The sequence below is a fragment of the Onychostoma macrolepis genome, chromosome 03 (genome assembly GCF_012432095.1).
Source record: "Onychostoma macrolepis isolate SWU-2019 chromosome 03, ASM1243209v1, whole genome shotgun sequence".
In the NCBI taxonomy this organism is placed as follows: Eukaryota; Metazoa; Chordata; class Actinopteri; order Cypriniformes; family Cyprinidae; genus Onychostoma; species Onychostoma macrolepis.
Window position 1 is genome coordinate 19,741,417 of NC_081157.1, and position 18,067 is coordinate 19,759,483.

The window sequence follows — 18,067 nt, forward strand, 5'->3', positions numbered from 1 at the left end:
TTGGTCCAAGCTGTTTTTGTTTGTTTGTTTGTATGTTTTGCTCCAAGATTGTAAGTAGTTCAAGCTGGTCATTAGCTGGTCTGGGATTGTCAGTAGCTGGTCTAAAATGGTTATTAATTCTTTCAAGCCAGTTATTATTTGCTGCTCTAAGAATGCCATTGGTTTGCCCAAACTGTTCATTAGCTTGACCAGCAACAAAGCAGCTACCAGTTGGCCGTACCAAGTTAGGTTGGTATAGTGGAATATCCAGCTTTTTGCAGCTGCATTTATTGCTTTAAACCTTGCTACACTTCTGTAGTATTAGACAACATGAAACTGCATGTGTGATGCAAAAAAATGGTGTATTTCTGAGGGAAGCAAAATATTCAGCAGAACATAATGTTCATTACTGATTGTACATTATCCCTTACGTATTATTTGTCCCAGCACAACCTTGGTTACATCAGCATAAAGTTGTTTCAGAGGCAGAGAAAGTGATTACATTTTGATGAAAGATTATGAGAAACATTTTTTTCTTAAGATCAACATGCACTGATGAATTGTGCGCATTAAGACCACTGACATTTATTAAGAAATTAAATTGTTATGGTCATTCTATGTTCCTCTGCTTTTCTCGTCCTCTGCTCCTAATATGTCCATTCTGTCTCTATGAACCCATCAGGCAGATTTTCTATCTTCAGCGTCTGTGTGCTTTGCAGTAAGAACAGTAGCCCAATACGTACAGAGGCGAGACAGTTTGAGGCATGTCTTTTTAGAAATGTTCCGTCAGCCCCTGAGAATTGCGTGCTCCTGGCAACAATGACACCTTTAAATTGGAAGCGTGATAGAAGCATGGCTCCGTTTTGTCTGTAGTGTTTTCTCATTTAACCAAAAATGCTTGTGAGATTAGAATGTAAAGTCAGCCCTCAGGTGGAAGAACAGAGTGTTTTTTATACTTATTCTCAGCGGCTGTCAAGCACTCAGATGAGCCTCTTGCAGATCCTGCAATTTCGCCAGGCGCAGCAACTCGAATTGCCATCAATCCCTGGACCGGTGCACACTGCATGCTAAAAGACCGCAACTCGATATACAAGACGGCGCAGGGATAGGAGCTTGATAAACACCAATTGATTTTGTGTGCTGGGAAAGACAGAGGAAAAGTGCTTAAGATGGCTATCAGAGTTAAGAAGCTGGAAGTGGTTGGGCTTGTCATCATTAATGCTCCTGATCACTGCTCGCCGCCTCTCTCGGCTTTAGTTGGGCACTCATATTTTAATACCAAAGCTGGCTGTTAGCCCGGGAAGTAAAGCTAAAACACCAAGCATCTCCCCGCCTGCCCTCTCCTCCTCTAACACCTCATCCATCCTTCTGTGTGCTCTCTGAAGCCGTGAAGGATTGAGGCCTTTGACTGTAGCTCTCGGGAGGGGAATTCTTCTGGATCTCGGCTGCCCATTATTCCGGTAAATCTGGGCTCTGCACACAAAGAGTTCAGGATGAGGAAAAATGACCAGCCCGTGGCGCTCTTAAACTGTGATTGTACTTTCATTATCTGGTCCTGCTGTAATGGCTCGCTTGTGTGTATCTTCAGTGGACCGCCATTCCCTCCATGGCTGACAATACACATCCATTAACTTTCTAGCGCCGTTTGTTATTTACTTTCTGTGCCGCTCAGTTGAGAGGCTTCGTTGTTGGAGTGTGGGGCGATAACACATGAACAGCAGCAAAAAGAACTTTATCTGACAAATAAATAAGTCGGAGTAATGTAAACACATGGGTTTTTTATGCAAAAATTGGGGAGCCAGTAATGCTGAAAAGGTAGTGTAGTTTTTTTTTTTCAGCAGTTTCTGGTATTTCTGATGGAATGTTAATAAATGTGATAATGCTGTGCTATAAATTATAAGTTTATAATTTTGTATTTTGTGTATTGGAACTTCTTTAGTTGTGAAAAACCTGTCATTATTAATTAAGCCCCATTTCGTTCTAAATCTGTATGATGATATTTGTTTCTGTGGAAAACAATGGGGGAAATATTCATCCCCAATTAAGCTGCATAAACAACTTGTGGAATATATTTCAAGTCTTCTGAAGTGATATGATAGCGTTGCATGAGGAACAGACTAAATTTGTTGTTGGGTCAGTGTTATGGCAATGGAGTGTTTTAAAACACATGAGCCAACTTTACTATTTACATTTTCGTTTGTGTTTCATGTGGTTTTAGTTAGTTATTTAGGAAGGAAGGAACACTATTTTTTTAGGAATAACTTTAATCTTAAATTTAATTTAAAAATGTTGTATGGTTTAACTATCAAGTAAAAAGTAATGAAATGTCTTTCTTGCACCTTAAAGGGATAGTTCACCCAAAGATGAAAATTCTGTCATTAATTACTCACCCTCATGTCATTCCAAACCCGTAAGACTTTTGTTCATTTTCTGAACACTAATTAAGATATTTTTGATGCATAGACAGCCAGGGTACTGCCACGTTCAAGCCAGGTCTTACGGGTTTGGAACGACATGAGGGTGAGTAATTAATGACAGAATTTTAATTTTAGGGTAAACTATCCCTTTATCCATTTTTCAAGGTACTAATCATTAATTTTTTTACAAATATCATCAATTATTCAGAAATATAAAGTTTTTTGCAGTCACACCACATTACATTAATTTAGAAACTCAATATATTCTCAAGATAGATGGGTTGTATTAGAAGTAATCCTAAGTCATTTGAATTAAAGATATGTATAAATTGCATTTTTAATGTTTTGAAATATGTATATATAAAGAAAAAATATACATATACAAAAAAGTAATGTCATCAATCCAGTTCACAGATTATCTTGTTTTACAGTGAGCTGTTAACAACTAAAACCAGATCTCTGAGTCAATGAATGAATTGTTCTTTTGAGCTGAAACCAGTTGAACTGGTTCACAAACTCACTGGAGGAAACCAGAAAAACACAAATCTGGAGTACAATAGAAATAAAACTGGCTAATTGGACCTTATCAGCTCCACAGACCAATAATGGTCCTCAAACGTGTGTTGCAAGTTCTTGTGGCTTGTGTCCACTGGCACTAATCTCAGCATTCATAAAATGTCACTAAACAAAGAATATAATTGACGTTAATTTGATCCATTTTTGATTGGTTGCAATGAAGTGGAATGTGTTTGTATTACTCTTATTTCCATTCAGTAGCTCAGTCGGTAGCTCATTCAATGCCACCTTGGCTTCCTCTCATAGCTCTATGCACTGCCAGCAAAAAGGAAAAAAAGAATTTGCAACTGTTGCCATCCAAGAAATCCATTCCAAGATGAGGATTATGAATTATGGAAAGGTCCCTGCTGAAGATATGGTTCACAATATTTCCTCAGAGGTCGAAGAGGGTCTGTGGTAGCGAATGGGAACCTCTGAGCTACAAAGAAGCTTTCATAGGGTTTGATATTCTCCAGCAAGCCTTGTGAACAGAGTAAAGGAACGTGCTCGAGTTTGACGATGTTGAAAAAGTTGAAGCAATCATTCATCAAGTCTCACAGGATGGAGCTAGTTGAATTATTTCTCTTACAAAGTTTTTCAAATGTCAAATTGTGAAGCCTTGTGACTTTTCCATCTTACAGGATTCCCTACCCACTCCCTTCCATTATGCATGCAGGGAGAAGAAATTGGTCTCTCAAGAAGAGTCGCACACTGCATTTAATTGTAACGCGACATTATTAACTTCAGGTGTGTCTCATCGCATTCGGTATTCAACAACTTGGCCAGCCCTGGGGCGCGTTTCCCATTCAACGACATAACTCACTGCTTTGCTACCATAGTATGATGCACTGCTGGAAATATTAACTAGCTGCAGCAGTTTCCCAAAACTGTAGTAACATGGTCATTACTGATATGCGCAGATGGAAGAGTAATAACTTTATGCTAATTAAACATATTACGATAGCAATTAATGTCAGATTACTATAGTTTATTTACACAAAACTAAAGAAAGCAGTTGTATATGTGGTTCATTCAGTTGGCAGCTTTCTCCTCAACATAATTTCTCTGAAATGCTGCCGTAACGAACATGTTGTATTTTGCTGTTTTTTTTGTTTGATTCATCACAAGTTTCCTCTTACATCATACTCCAGGGGGTTAACTTATGCTTTTACACATTTAAGCGACATTGACTGTGGTCATGCTAAAATCAACATAATTTTATGGCGATTCGTAACTATTTTACATTTTAATGAATTGGTGGCTTGAACGACCTCATTAATGTGTATAATCTCACACTTCATGCCTACTTTTCTTTAAAGATTTAAAAAAAAAAATAAACACGTTTTCATACAATTCAAATCATAGGAATTTGTATGAAATCACCACTTTGTAAAATAGCTACGTTTTCCAATGAGATTGGATTGGCTAATATGTATACATTGAAATGTATAGTTAAATTTAAATTGAATGAAAGATATGGAATTGAACTGATTGTTATTTTGCTTATTGTGCCTAATCTATTTAAGTCCATGCTTGTAATCACATCATTAGCACTGTAGTTCTAACGACAGAAGTTTGCGATGGTGTTTGCGACGATTCATTAGTTTCGGGAAACACTGAATTGTTGAACTGTGTTGATAACGACAAAACTTGTGACCAAAGTTGGCTACTGAAGATTTTGGGAAGCACACCCCTGACGAGCTATACTGGTATGTGGAAGTTAGTTATCATAACAGAGGTCATTTGCATATAGAACTCTTAAAGATACAGTAGCTACACAGCCTGTTTAATTCTAGGTGTCAAAAAGTATGGAAAAAGAAAACCTAATTTTGTGCAAGGAACGCTCACTAAAAATATTCTAAGAATATTTAAGCAAAAAATGAAGGCTATGTGTGGAATAGACAATGACCAGTCTGTTCTTCGAGGTATTTCTGTCTGTGAATTGCAATTAGTGCTTTGAGCCTCAGGGGTCTCGAGTGCTGAGCAGGAGTCTGGCTCTGTCACCTCGTTCATTTTGGTTTTTCCCCTTTAGATTCTCAGCTAGTATTCACTCTCTCCCTTGTTAATTAAAGAGACCTTGAGAAGCATGTCATCCATATGTGCTCTCACAGTGGCACACTAGTAGAAAAACAACCTACTGACATATGTCCAGGCTTCACACTCCTTTCAGACAGACGCAGGGGGTCAAAGAGGATGCTGGGACGTCTGGGGGCTGCTCCAATTTATAGCAGGGCAGCCACTGGTTGGATTGCTTTATTTACACAGATCCTTGTCCATCGGTCTGGGTCCTAAAGTGACAGCAGACAGCAGACTTTTAAGTCAACGTCAAAAGACAAACATTGGTCAGCATGATGAAGGTGACAGAAGAAAACACCTTAAGGCATGCTGGGTGGGAACTGCGACATGCAGTAAACACTGACACAAGCTTGAATCTCCACCCATCAGGAAGCCACGGCCTGGGGAAAATGTCAATTATATTTGGTGAGAAAAAGGTTTAGCACGGCAAGAGAGAGAGAAATTAAATCAATGTACTATAATCTTCCTAGGGCGCCCTAGGGCAATTCTAATTAAAAATCACAATGACCCTTAATTCTCTTAACCCTGGAATATAATTACTGCAGTAATTTGCACTGCTTCTAATTATTGTATGTCTCTTAATGTATGTTAAAGTTGTGAAGCAAAGCGTTTGCGACATACATGTCACTAGAAACATCCGCTCCTTTTGTTGCATGTCTGACATCAGCTGTTGCAGCATCCAATCAGTACTAACCTCTTCACTAGTTATTAATCACACTTTAAGGTCGGCGCCTTGAACATGCTTCCGAAACCTAATTGCATCTCAGAGTTAAATTAGACCCTAAAAATCATTGCTGCATTAATTACAGGGCTTATGAAAATGTGTCAAGTTTCATTGATTTCCAAAGGCACCCAATCTAGTTATTCAAACATATGGCAAACGTCATTTCATTTATATTCGCTTTTCATGTAGCTTTCCTTTTTGAGGAGAGCAAAAAGTTTAGCTGCGTGTACATATGAAACTAGGTTTAAATGGCTCCAAAATCGTATTTATAAATAAATTAAATATTTTAAATATTTAAATCTTGAATATACGCTGCTATGTAAAATTTTGGAGTCTCTTATGCTCACCATTGTTTCATTTATTTGATCAGAAGTACTGTATGAACTAATATTTTGACAATAACTCTATTTTAATACATTTTAAAATGTAGTTAATTTCTGTGATGGCAAAGCTGAATTAGTGTCACATGATGCTTCAAAAATCATTCTAATATGCTGATTTGATGCTCAATAAAATTCAAAACACAGTTGTACTGCTTAATATTTTTTGGAAACCCTTGATGAAATTCCTTGATGAATAGAACATTCAAAAGATCAGCATTTATTTGATTAATTTTTTTATTATTTGTTTAAGTAAATTTATTTTATTTTAAGTTATATTATTTACATTTTTAATGAAATATGTAGTAAATTCACAATGGGGTAATTCATTCAAAAAAAAGAATTTATGTAAAAGCAAAGGGCACACAGAATAAAAAAACAGAAAGAAAAAAAAAACTGCAACAGTTCTATGAAAGATTTGTTTGTATGAATTAGGTTGGGAACCTCATAAGCAGATAAAACTGTATAATATGCTTTGCGCTGGCTTACGTAAGCCCCGGGTAAGCCTTCTGAAGACACCAATGTTTCGTCCTTAAATTTTCAAGCCTTTTGCACAAATCTGTTATTCCGTAGAGGTTTTATTTTCTTTTAGTTTCTGAAATCTTTGATCTCTCAGGATGGATGTAGAACTTTGCTTTGTATTACTGACCTGCCTAGACCCTCCAGCCGATCTCATCTCTAATTCCTTATCATTTCGAACTCTTTTTTACTGGTTGTTCTCTTGTGTTTTTTCTCATACTTGCCTATAACTTTACTTAGGTTTCCTTTATGCTCTTTTTTTTATTTTGCTATATATCTCTTTCTATCCCGATGTGAAAAATGGTGAGCTCAGGTCAAACATGAATTGCTAACCTGTCCCCTCCAGCACAGTCTACACGTGGGCTCTAACAATCAGTCTTGTCATTGGAGCAGTAACCATATCCGGTATTACGTCAGATTGATAGATCCCTCCCCTGGATCTGCCTGCAGGAGTATGGACAGGATTCAAGGAGGTTCTGTGCAGGCAGGCCAAGCTCTGGAGTCTGTTTCTGTGTGTTTGAGCACTCGGGGAGAATTCATGACCTGCTTAAAGGTTTCAGGTGTTGGTTACAGTGTTGAGGTGTTGCCCTCGGCCCCTCCAGCACCAACAGCACCACGGGTCACTGAGTTTGAGCAGGTGGCACTGACTTCTTAATACCTGTGGGAAACGCTGGGAGGACACTGCAGGAGAGCAAAAACAGAGGAAAAACAAGAACGAGAGAAAAAAAACTAAATCTCTGTCACTCTCGGTGCATGGTTTGGGACATCTGTGGCAGGATAAAACCATCTGGATGTGCTGTCGTGTGCTGCTGATTTAGCTGACTGACAGCTGTCGCTATTCCTGGATGATATGCCGTTATTATTTTAGGATGTGCACTCATAACCCTGCTAACTTCGGTGGGACTTCCTAGTGAGGTTTCTATAAAGTGCTGTTTAAAGTGCTGACAATTTTATTTGATGAATTATGTCCTTTTGTGATGTCTGGATGAACTTTGTTTGGTCATCAATCTGTTAATAGATGATCCTTTTTACTTTTTCAATACACATGCATTGCCCTATTCATGATTATTTATCAGTGTATGTTATTCTATAGAAGGAAAATTGTCTTTGTAACATTTAATCAAAATGTAATATCTTTTCAGATGAAATCAGTATCTCTTCTTTTTCAATCTCTCCTCTCCAACCACCTGTCATAGAGATCATATTCAGAATCTAATCATTTCCAATGGATAGCATTGAGGCCTCTCATACTTGTTGAATAACCAGTTTCACGTAGAGTTATGTCATATTTTGGAAGTAGAATTGGTTGTGAATGTTTTCATATTGACGTTTAATCTGCACTCATGCTGTCAAACTGACTGTAAAAGTGCAGTTTCATTCAGTCGTTCCAGCAAAAACGTCAAAAATGAAGAGATATCTAAATCTAAAAAATTATTAAACTAAACTCTTGCTCAAAAACATCTGCAGGGCTAAGATAGTGCCATTTCATAATTGCTTCCATTTTGACAAACTTTAGAGAATATTTGTGAAATTAATAGTTGAATACATAAAAATATTGAAGATTTACAGCAGTTTACAGCGTTTTTGGGTGCAGTCTCTTGCTTATCCTTTCTTAAAGTATTATTAAAATAAATTGTGTCGACTCTTATGCATGTAATGCAAAAACATTTCTCCTAAAAAGTGGCAAAACCAATTTTAAAAAGAAATTGGTTTGCTTTAAAAAAGTTTTTGAAGAGTAGGAGAAGAGAGACAATTCACACTGCATGTTGAATAAGTTAGCATCTCTGTTTGCTGACGTTGCGATATTCAGATCTAGCATCTATTACTGTATAAAAACTCAGTGGCAAAAAGATGATTCATACATTTACTGTATTTTCTTAAATTAGAGTTTGGCTGTCTCTGTCACCTTAGTGACACAGCAAAAATATAATTTAGTTTAAAGTCAATATTGTTTATGACTTCCATGCCACATTTCTTATTGTCTTCTTAGAAGGCTTGTTTCCAGCCCAGAGATTGTATTAGTATTTTGGTTTACATCGCAGGGACAATTATGCATATAGCCAGTTCAGCATATTCTGTTTGCAAGGTTTTTGTGTGTCTGATTGACCTGCCCTCCCTTCTGTCTGTCTCTCCCACATCAAGAGATTGCCCCAACAAAACTAAAAGGGCTTCTAAAGAGGATTAATTGCTTAATGTATTTTTTTTTTCTTAAAGGGATAGTTCATCCAAAAATAAAAATTGGAACCATTAGTTAGCTACATTAGTTAACATGAACAAACAATAAAAAAATATGTCTAAGGCATTAATTAATCTCATTTATCATGTTAATTTTAACATTTACTAATGCTTTACTAACTTTCTATCTTTAGTAGATGGTAAAATAAGATATTTTAAAGAATGATCAATCTTTTCCACACAATAAAAATAGAAAGTGACCAAGGGCTGTCAAACTCCAAAAATGAAAAAAAAAAACGCCCTTTGTCTATTGTCAGTGGTGTAGTGATGTATAAAGCAGAACTCACACAGAAGTTAATGTAAACCGGTGAGCTTACTGTTGGTCAACGCAGAGAATTTGCATGACCAACTTGAACTCGTTGCGGAATCTGCATGAGGGAATCTTTCGCCCTCGCATTAAGTTGCCAATTATTTGGATTTCTATTGAAATGACTGGATTTTGTACACAAAAATATACACTATATTGATAAAAGTATTAAGACGCAACTTTTTGTTATTAAATAAACAAAATCAAATGTATAAAATCAAGCACCAAGCCATGCAGTCTGCATTTGTGAAAAAAATGGGTCATTGTGTAGAGCTCAGTGAATTCAAGCATGGTACTTTGCAATTCAGTTCATGAAATTTCATCCCTGCTAGATATTCCATGGTCAACTATTAAGTGGTATTATTGGAAAGTGGATGCATTTAGCAACAGCAGCAACTCCGCCACAAAGTAGAAGACCATGTAAAGTCACAGAGCAGGTCACAGAGTGCTGAGGTGCATGGTGCGTTAAAGTCGCCAATGCTCCTTTAATTCCATAGCTTAAAGAGCTCCATACTTCCACTAACTTTAATATCAGCAGACAAACTGTGCAGCAAGAGCTTCATGGAATGAGTTTCCATGGCCGAGCAGATGCATGCAAGCCTCAAGTCACAAGTATAATGCCAAGGGTCATGTGGATTGGTGTAAAGCACACCGCTACTAGACTACGCTACCTGTTCTGTGACGAATCCAAATTCTCTGTTTGCCAGACTGATGGGCAAGTCTGGTTTTGGTGGATACTAGGAGAACATTACCTGTCTGACTGCATAATGCCAACTGTGAAGTTTGGTGAAGGTGGGATAATGGTATGGAGGTTGGGCTCGGCACCTTACTTCCAGTGAAGGACAATTGTAATGCTTCAGCATATCAAGACATTTTGGACAATTCGATGCTTCCAACTTTGAGGGAACAGTTTGGGGAAGGTCCTTTTCTATTCCAGCATGACAGTACCTGTAAGCAAGGTCTATTAAGACATGGTTGGATGAGTTTGGTGTGGAAGAATTTGACTGGCCCACACAAAGCCCTGACCTTAACCCCATCAAACATCTTTGGGATGAACTGGAATGCAAATTGTGAGCCAGGACTTCTCCAACAGTGCCTGTCCTCTCAAATGCACTATTGGATGAATGCTCAAAAATTCCAACAGAAACATCTTGTTGAAAGCCTTCCCAAAAGAGTGGAAGCAGTTATAGCTGCAAAGGGGGACCAACTCTATGTTAATGTCTGTGTATTTAGAATGCAATGTGATTAAAGTCCCTGTTGATGTAATGATCAGGTGTCCCAATATTTCTGTCCATATCATTTTACCGGTATAATGGGACATGATGCACATTTTTGTTTGCTGGCTTGAACCCAGCAAGCTCTTTATGTGCTTGCTTTTCAGACGACATGCATGTCATGCTATGGAAATGTGACGGATTCAGGTGGCTGACATCCCCACTAGCATGTGTTCAAAGCTCATCAGAGCCATCTGCCAGAAAATAAAGCCTTTTATGTTTGCATTTGTTTCATTATGTTTGTTGTTTGTTTGTTGTTTATAAAAGTATTTAACATCAGTTTTACGTGACAGGAGTTAAAACTAAATTAGGTGTCGTTTCTCAGAGGCAATATCAATTAGACTACTCTGCTATGTGGTGATATGTTTCATGTCAGGATTGTCACAGATTGTCCTTGAAGTGCTCTCAGCAGGCTGCCGTTTAACTGTGAGGTGACCCATCTTTGTTTACCTATGCGGACGGGGACTTGTATATCCGTTTTGAGTGACACACATATTGCTACCTCTTGACAAACAACAAATACGCAGGCTGTCTTCTGCTTTTATTGCCAATGAGATTTATATCAACATAATTGATCTGCCCATTCTTCAGCGGAAAAAGCACATTAATATGGCTCGACCGCTAAGCGATACACCCACCATCCCCTAGAGCCATGAGCTGTCACATGTCAAACTGCCAGGACTTCTTTCCAGACTGGAGGCTGCACATAGGGTCAGGGTGACCGTGGCAACCGTCCTGCCAATCACAGCACAGTAAGATGCAACGGCGCATCCAGTAAAGTGCTCTGAGCGCTTTTTAGCCACAGCGCAAGGTGACGGAGATTTACTATGTCAAGAGCATTCGAAAAAACATCGCTTGTGTTTTGTTATGGGGGATGTGAGGACATAATGAGAAACAAAAAGCATTGCTTTTTCACTATTTTGCATGTTAGGTAGGAAATTGAGTCACTGTCTATTATAATATCCTCTGCTGCATTTGCATGATATTCATAACTATACAGATATACATTAATATACATTTCAAAGTCATTTCTATTCATGTTTCAGAGTCGTGCCTAATGCACTTGCTCTGACACGTGCCGCGGTGATGCAGATCGGGCCTGTTTTATTCCCCTTTCCTCCATCTTCCAATCACTCCCTGTTCTCTTGACTGTTATTGCTAATGAATATGGTTAAAACTATAAAAATAAGACTAAAAACTAAAAAAAATTATAATAATAAGATCTCTTTCTTCTTTGGAACATAAAAAGATATTCTGAAATGCATAACAACATTGGAACCCATTGAAATACATTTTAGCACACTATTAAATAAGAGGCCATTTATTTCTTTAATATTATATTATCTGCAAGTACAGTCCGTTTATATATATATAAACATACTTTGTTTTTTAATATACTTGTAGATTATTTGTAGAACACTACAGTGCACAATTAAGCGCACTTCTGACAGACCTGTCACAGTCCGACAGGTTTACAGCAACTTGAGAGTGAGTAAATGATGGCATACACTCTTAAAAATAAAGGTGCTTAAGAGGTTCTTCTTTTTGCTTCCACAAAGAACCATTCAGTCAAAGGTTCTTTAAAGAACCATCTCTTTCTTACCTTTTTTATAATCTGAAGAACCGTCTTTCGTCACAAATAACCTTTTGTGAAACAGAAAGGTTCTTCAGATGTTAAAGGTTCTTTATGGAACCATTTAGACAAAAAGGTTCTTCTATGGCATCGTCAAGCACCTTTATTTTTAGAAGTGTAATGTTCATTTTTGAGTGAACTGCAAAGTATATTACTTTGCAGAAGAATTGCTCATTTGACTACTCTCATTAAGTATTCATACCTTAAGTAGTCAACAATGCTTAAGGACACCCGCTGGCTGAATAAAATCCCACTCTTTTGTCCAGGTGGTTGTACACGACACTTCAGTCACTTGCTGGGTGACTCATTTCATTCTGGGCCAAACGTTTTAGCCCCCATTCTCTCTCCAGAGAGGTCGCCTGAATCAGCAGTACATGTTAGGCCTCATCTGGCAAATAAAAATCCATTAGTTCCCTTTTGATCCAGGAAATTGAGTGGATCATACTGGTGTAGGAGGATTTCAGTTCGAAAAGCTTGCTTTGTCCCTCAAATGAAAATATATGAAGTCACAAAAAAGTGTTTTCCATTAATGTTTGGACAGTGGCGAGGGAAGAGGACATAAGCAGCATTTAGAGTTAATGGCTGGATGAAAATGGGAATTTGTTAAATATAATAACTCATGATATTGAGGTCTGGTGGCTGGGGCTTTTTTTAAAAAGCAGGACATCCTGTAGAGATCTCTTTAATATCTCAATTCATTCTCTTGCATAAAAAACACAAGTAAATTTTCTCACAAGAGATCTCTACAATGGCTCAAACTTTGCCAAAGTTCACATTTCAAAATGAACTCAAACATTTCTCACCTGATTCTTTTAAAACCAAATAATCTAAATTATGATATTCACATTCATTTTATAGTGCTATTCTCTGTCAACAAAGTTCATATTTAAATGAAACCCCATTCAGTTATTAGCAACCTTTGAGCAATACAATTGTCCTCTGTGTTTGTTAGTCACCTACAATCTGATGTGTTTTGAGCTAACATTAGCCTAGTGTAGCTCCGATTTGCCATTTTCTGACCTCATTCCGTAACGCTTCCAGGAAAGATTTTACAGTTGTTTCAGGAAAGCACTGTGTAAGAGATACCATGAGCTGTTGAGACTGAAATCATTGTAGTAGGTTGAGAGTTAAGATCTGTGGTTTACTGCATGTCTGTCTGGATTCTATGGCATTTCTTCCTGCGCCTGTCTGTCTGAGTCTTGTAATCTGTCTGTCTGAACGCATAGGTACGTGGAGAGAACATGCACCTGCAGTTTGTTTCCTGCCAAAATCTGTTCTGTGCACACACACACATTCCTTTAGTTGCTGATCCAGCCATGCGGTCCACTCAGCAGACGTCCATGTTGTCTATTTGTCTGTCCGCAGTGGAAGGATGTCTAAAGCTAGCATAGCGCTACCTGACACAACAAGACTTTTTCCTTTTGTTGCAGGCTAAGCGCTCTTGATTGTCAACACATCATTCAATGCATTTACTTTTGTAATATGTAATAGAGTATGATTGAAAGGCTAAAAGATTAAATATTAAAACAATAAACTCACATTTAATCCAGTTTTGTGTATAATTGTTCATATTTTCTGACCAAATAATTAGAAGCTCCACAGTCGAAGCCTTGCAGTATATTCTGTTTTATACTGAACATTATGGCAAATGTACAGTAATGGGTCATACAGCTGTTTTATGCATACCGATATATATAGCCTACTGCATAATGCATAAATAGCAAGCGTAGTATGGTAGTTTGTTATTCTAAATATAGCCAGTGTGGTTAATGACCTGGAGGCAAAGTCAGCAATGGTTTTTTACATATTTTATACATGCAGGTACATACATATTTTATACTTATGTTTTGATTGGACTGCTTAAAGTTGGAATAGTTTTACACAAAATTTGATTATAAATGCAAAATGTGTACATTTTTATTTATTCAGCGTGCAACAGTGACGTTATTTAGCAATGTAGCATGCTACTCTTTGAAATGTTGAATATTCTATACAGTATAAGTTGAACACTGTAAGCAATACTCTAGTATTGCATTCCGAGACAATAAGGTGGAAACTAACATCAATCTTGTTTTTTCAACTCTCTCCTCTAGACAAACCAGGGAACAAGAAACACCCCCAGACTTCTTTTACTTCTCTGACTTTGAGCGACACAACGCAGAGATCGCTGCATTTCATCTGGACAGGTAAGACTAAAACACCCAGAGAGAGAAAGAGAGAGATTTTGCAGGCGGCCCAGTGGCCAGTTGTGAGAGGTTAGGGAAGTTGTTTCCAGTTTCTGTTGGCTGTATTCCTTATTTTCTTGTATGTCTGTCTGTTTCAGACACAAACTGGTACCATATGAATAACAATGAGATCATGTGACCTTAAGCATTGCCAAGAGTTTATGCTTAGCATCCCACTGTGTTAACTTTGTGTTTACTCGGCCTTTATCTTCGTTTCACAGAAATGTTTGGAGGTGTTTAGATATGACAGGTCTGGGAATTTGTTTTAAGGTGTCTGACGTTAATGATAAGGTTAGAAGAGACAATATTAGATTGCCAGTGTGTTGGACAATGTCATCATTATTGTCTGAACTTTAAATTGTATTTTCCATTATTTCATTTTTTTACCCCCAATATTCTTGGCTCTGTGCTTACTAGTTAGTTTGTGAAGACAAGCATCATTATTACTACTGCTTATGGCTCATGGCTATTGATTCAAAATAATCGAATAAACGAATTATGTTTTGTAGTTACTTTTAAGTAAATGTTATTATGTTAAATGTTATTAATAATGATAATAACAATGGTAACACTTTACAGTAAGGTCCCATCAGTTAAATTTAGTTGATGCTTTAACTAAAATTAACTAACAAAGAGCAATTCATTTCTTACAGTGTTTATTAATCTTTAGTTAATACAAATATAATTGTTCATTGTTTAGCTCATGTCAGGTCAGGTCCATTAAATAATATTAATAGTTTCAAATTTGAATAATAATAATGTGTTAGTAATGCTGAGGTTAAGTTAACTAGAATTAATAAATGCTTTAGAATATTTTTCATTTTTAGTTCATGTTAACTAATGTATTTAACTAATTGGAACCAATTGAACCATGTTGTAAACTCTTACTATTATTTATTTTATTTATTTCATTTCATTTCATTTTATTTTATGCACCACCAACAAATAGAAAATTTTTTAAGGAAAGTCCATTATTAAAAATTATTGTGTCATGGTGTATATTGAGCATTATTTTATGCAATGCAATGCACCACCAATAAATAGAAAAGCTTTTAAGAAAAGTCCATTATTACAAATTATTGTGTCATGGTGTATATCGAAGATTATTTTATTTTATGCACCACCAACAAACAGAAAAGTTTTAAAGAAAAGGACATTATTAAAAATCATTGTGTTATGGTGTATATTGAGCAAGTCTGGTAGTCTTACAATCTGGTAGCCTGCATGACATTCATCCAAACCCCATTCAACCACCCCAGTAGCCTTTAAGAGGAAATTCCCCTACAGAGACCTTCAGCTTGGCTTCCTCCCAGTTCTTTCACTGAAAACACCTGTAGTGCTCTGATACTGCTCTGGAATGGACGTAGGCCGGGAAAATAAACCATAACCACACACACACACACACACACATACACACACATCTCCACATGTCACATTTACGCACGAGAGCGTTCACGCCATTGTGATGTCAGTAAGCCAAACCAACTCTTATTACATTCTCGCCACTCTGCGCATGTCACTCAAGACTTTTGGACAACGGCCTGAAAAGCACTTAGTGCGATAGAGTCGATACACCTTACAGTTACTCCGAGAGTAACAAGGTGCATGTGAGTGCAGTCAGAAGTCAGAAAAAACTCCCCGCTGACTTTAACAAGAAGCCCTACAGAGAGAGGCTTTGTGGAGTCAGAGAGCTAATTGAGCTTGTGAGACCCACTCCATTTCCTCCAGAACGTTGTTGCTCTCATTTGAGGCGCCTGTCATGTCCATGATGTATTTTATTTAGGGGAGGAAAAAGCATTGATATGCCAATTTATTGTCAGCTGAGTGATAATGCTTTGCTAGTGAAATGGTATATTGATATTCTATTAGTGTGAGAGAAACAACTGAATTTTACAAGAAATGTTGTGCTGCTACAGTACTCTCAACTTCAACACAAACCACTTCCACTGGCCGCTTCCTCACGGTTATACTGTAGCTTATTTCCACAAAGGTCTGACAGAATGTTCCTAGAATGCGCTGTTTCCACACTGGGCTCTTTGTCGCCTGCGTCAAGATCGACTCTGCAACTTGTGACCCCTGAGTGGTTTCATCTCAAAGGCTTGGGTTTCTGTCTCTCAGGGGCCAGGAACCCATACACTACACGATGTGGGATTTTCTCTGAGGCAGCCCACTGAACACAGACAAAGACTGAGAGATGAACATACCGTCCAGCATGTGTGTGCACCGTTCAGAATTGAATTCAGAAAGAATTTTAAATTACAATTCAATTCCTCTGTTTGAGCTGAAATTGCAAAAAGGATGCAAATTCAAATTGTAATTCCAGTTTTAAAGTTAAACTGAAATGGAATGATGGAAAATCTTCTAACTGTTCTTAATGTAGTTTACAATAATATGTTTCATTTTTCAGTATCAATTGCCTATAAATATATTATCATATTCACAACATATACTTCATATATATTCACAATATATACTTCATTAATAATCTTTGTTTGACACTCCTGCAGATATTTAGTATTAATTAAATTAAATTATTAGTAAATTGACCATGGCAAGGTAATATTTATTTTATTTGCTGTTTATTAGTACTTACAGTATAAAGCACATATTAATGCCTTAATCTGCATGATCATATTTTAGATCCCTTAATCCTACCTAATACCTAAACTAACAACTAAATTGCAAACTAGTAATAAGCAGCAAATTTGGAGTTTATTGAGTTAATTAGTTTATTGAATTTGTTAATAGTGCGAATTGGTCCCCAAACTAAATATTATATGTTTATATTTAATCAGTTAACTTTCATTGACATTTTATTATTTCATGGTGCGGTGCTGTATAACAAATTAAAATTTGTCTGTTCATTTATTATAAAATTTAATTTATAATTTAATTGTTAATTTATTTAATTTGTATTTACATTTAATAAACTCACTTTCATTTTAGATGTGTTGCTCTATGGCAAAATTCAAATCATTTGATGTGTCATTTGTTTTGACAATATTAAACAACACATTCTCACTCCCAACTCGTCACAAGGTACCCCTTTAGCATAGTTTTTCGACTCACAGGGCTATCCTTTTAGCATCACTTTTCGACGTGCAGGGTCTTCCATTGTTTTCAGTTGTTTGTCTTTATTTAGTGGTTGGCATGAATTTGTAAAAAATAGAAATAATTTTATATAAATTTATACTTTGATTGGAGCCCCTAAACCTAACCCACTTCTGAACAATGTAAAACACGTAACAGGCAAATATAAGTACAGTCACAGCTATTTATTGTAAAAACTGAGCATAAAAAGCAGTATAAAAACATTACAAGCAAGTCCTTTTGCATTCCAAGTCTTCTGAGGACATACGATATCTTTATGCAAAGAAAACAGTAAAACATAAGGTTTAATCGCTGAAAATGATCCCACTCCGTTAACACGCTCACATCTCGACACCAAGGGTTTCTTATTTAAAGTAATTGAGGACCTACATGTCCAAAAATGATGCTAAAGGGGTACCCTGTGCATCAATATGTGACGAGTTGGGAGTGAGAATGTGTTGTATTAAATGTCTAGTAATTGAGGAAAAATATTTTACATGGTAAGGGATACAAACCACATATTAATAATGCATATTTGTGTGTTTTTATTGGAAATCTTGTGTTGAATTTCAGTCATTCCAATTCAACTTCTTGTGAGGCGTGTGGCCAGTTTAATTAAAAACTCACTCATAATTGAAAAAGACCCAATTCTG

At 36.8% G+C, this 18,067-nt stretch overlaps 1 protein-coding gene across 1 annotated transcript in view; it reads left to right on the forward strand.

The window, feature by feature from the left end:
• Window positions 1-18,067, forward strand: part of fam20ca (FAM20C golgi associated secretory pathway kinase a) — a 55,008-nt gene that overhangs the window by 25,907 nt on the left and 11,034 nt on the right. The window contains exon 4 of the mRNA XM_058769435.1: window positions 14,193-14,285. Coding sequence (XP_058625418.1) covers window positions 14,193-14,285 — 93 coding nt within the window. The remainder of the gene's footprint in view (window positions 1-14,192; window positions 14,286-18,067) is intronic.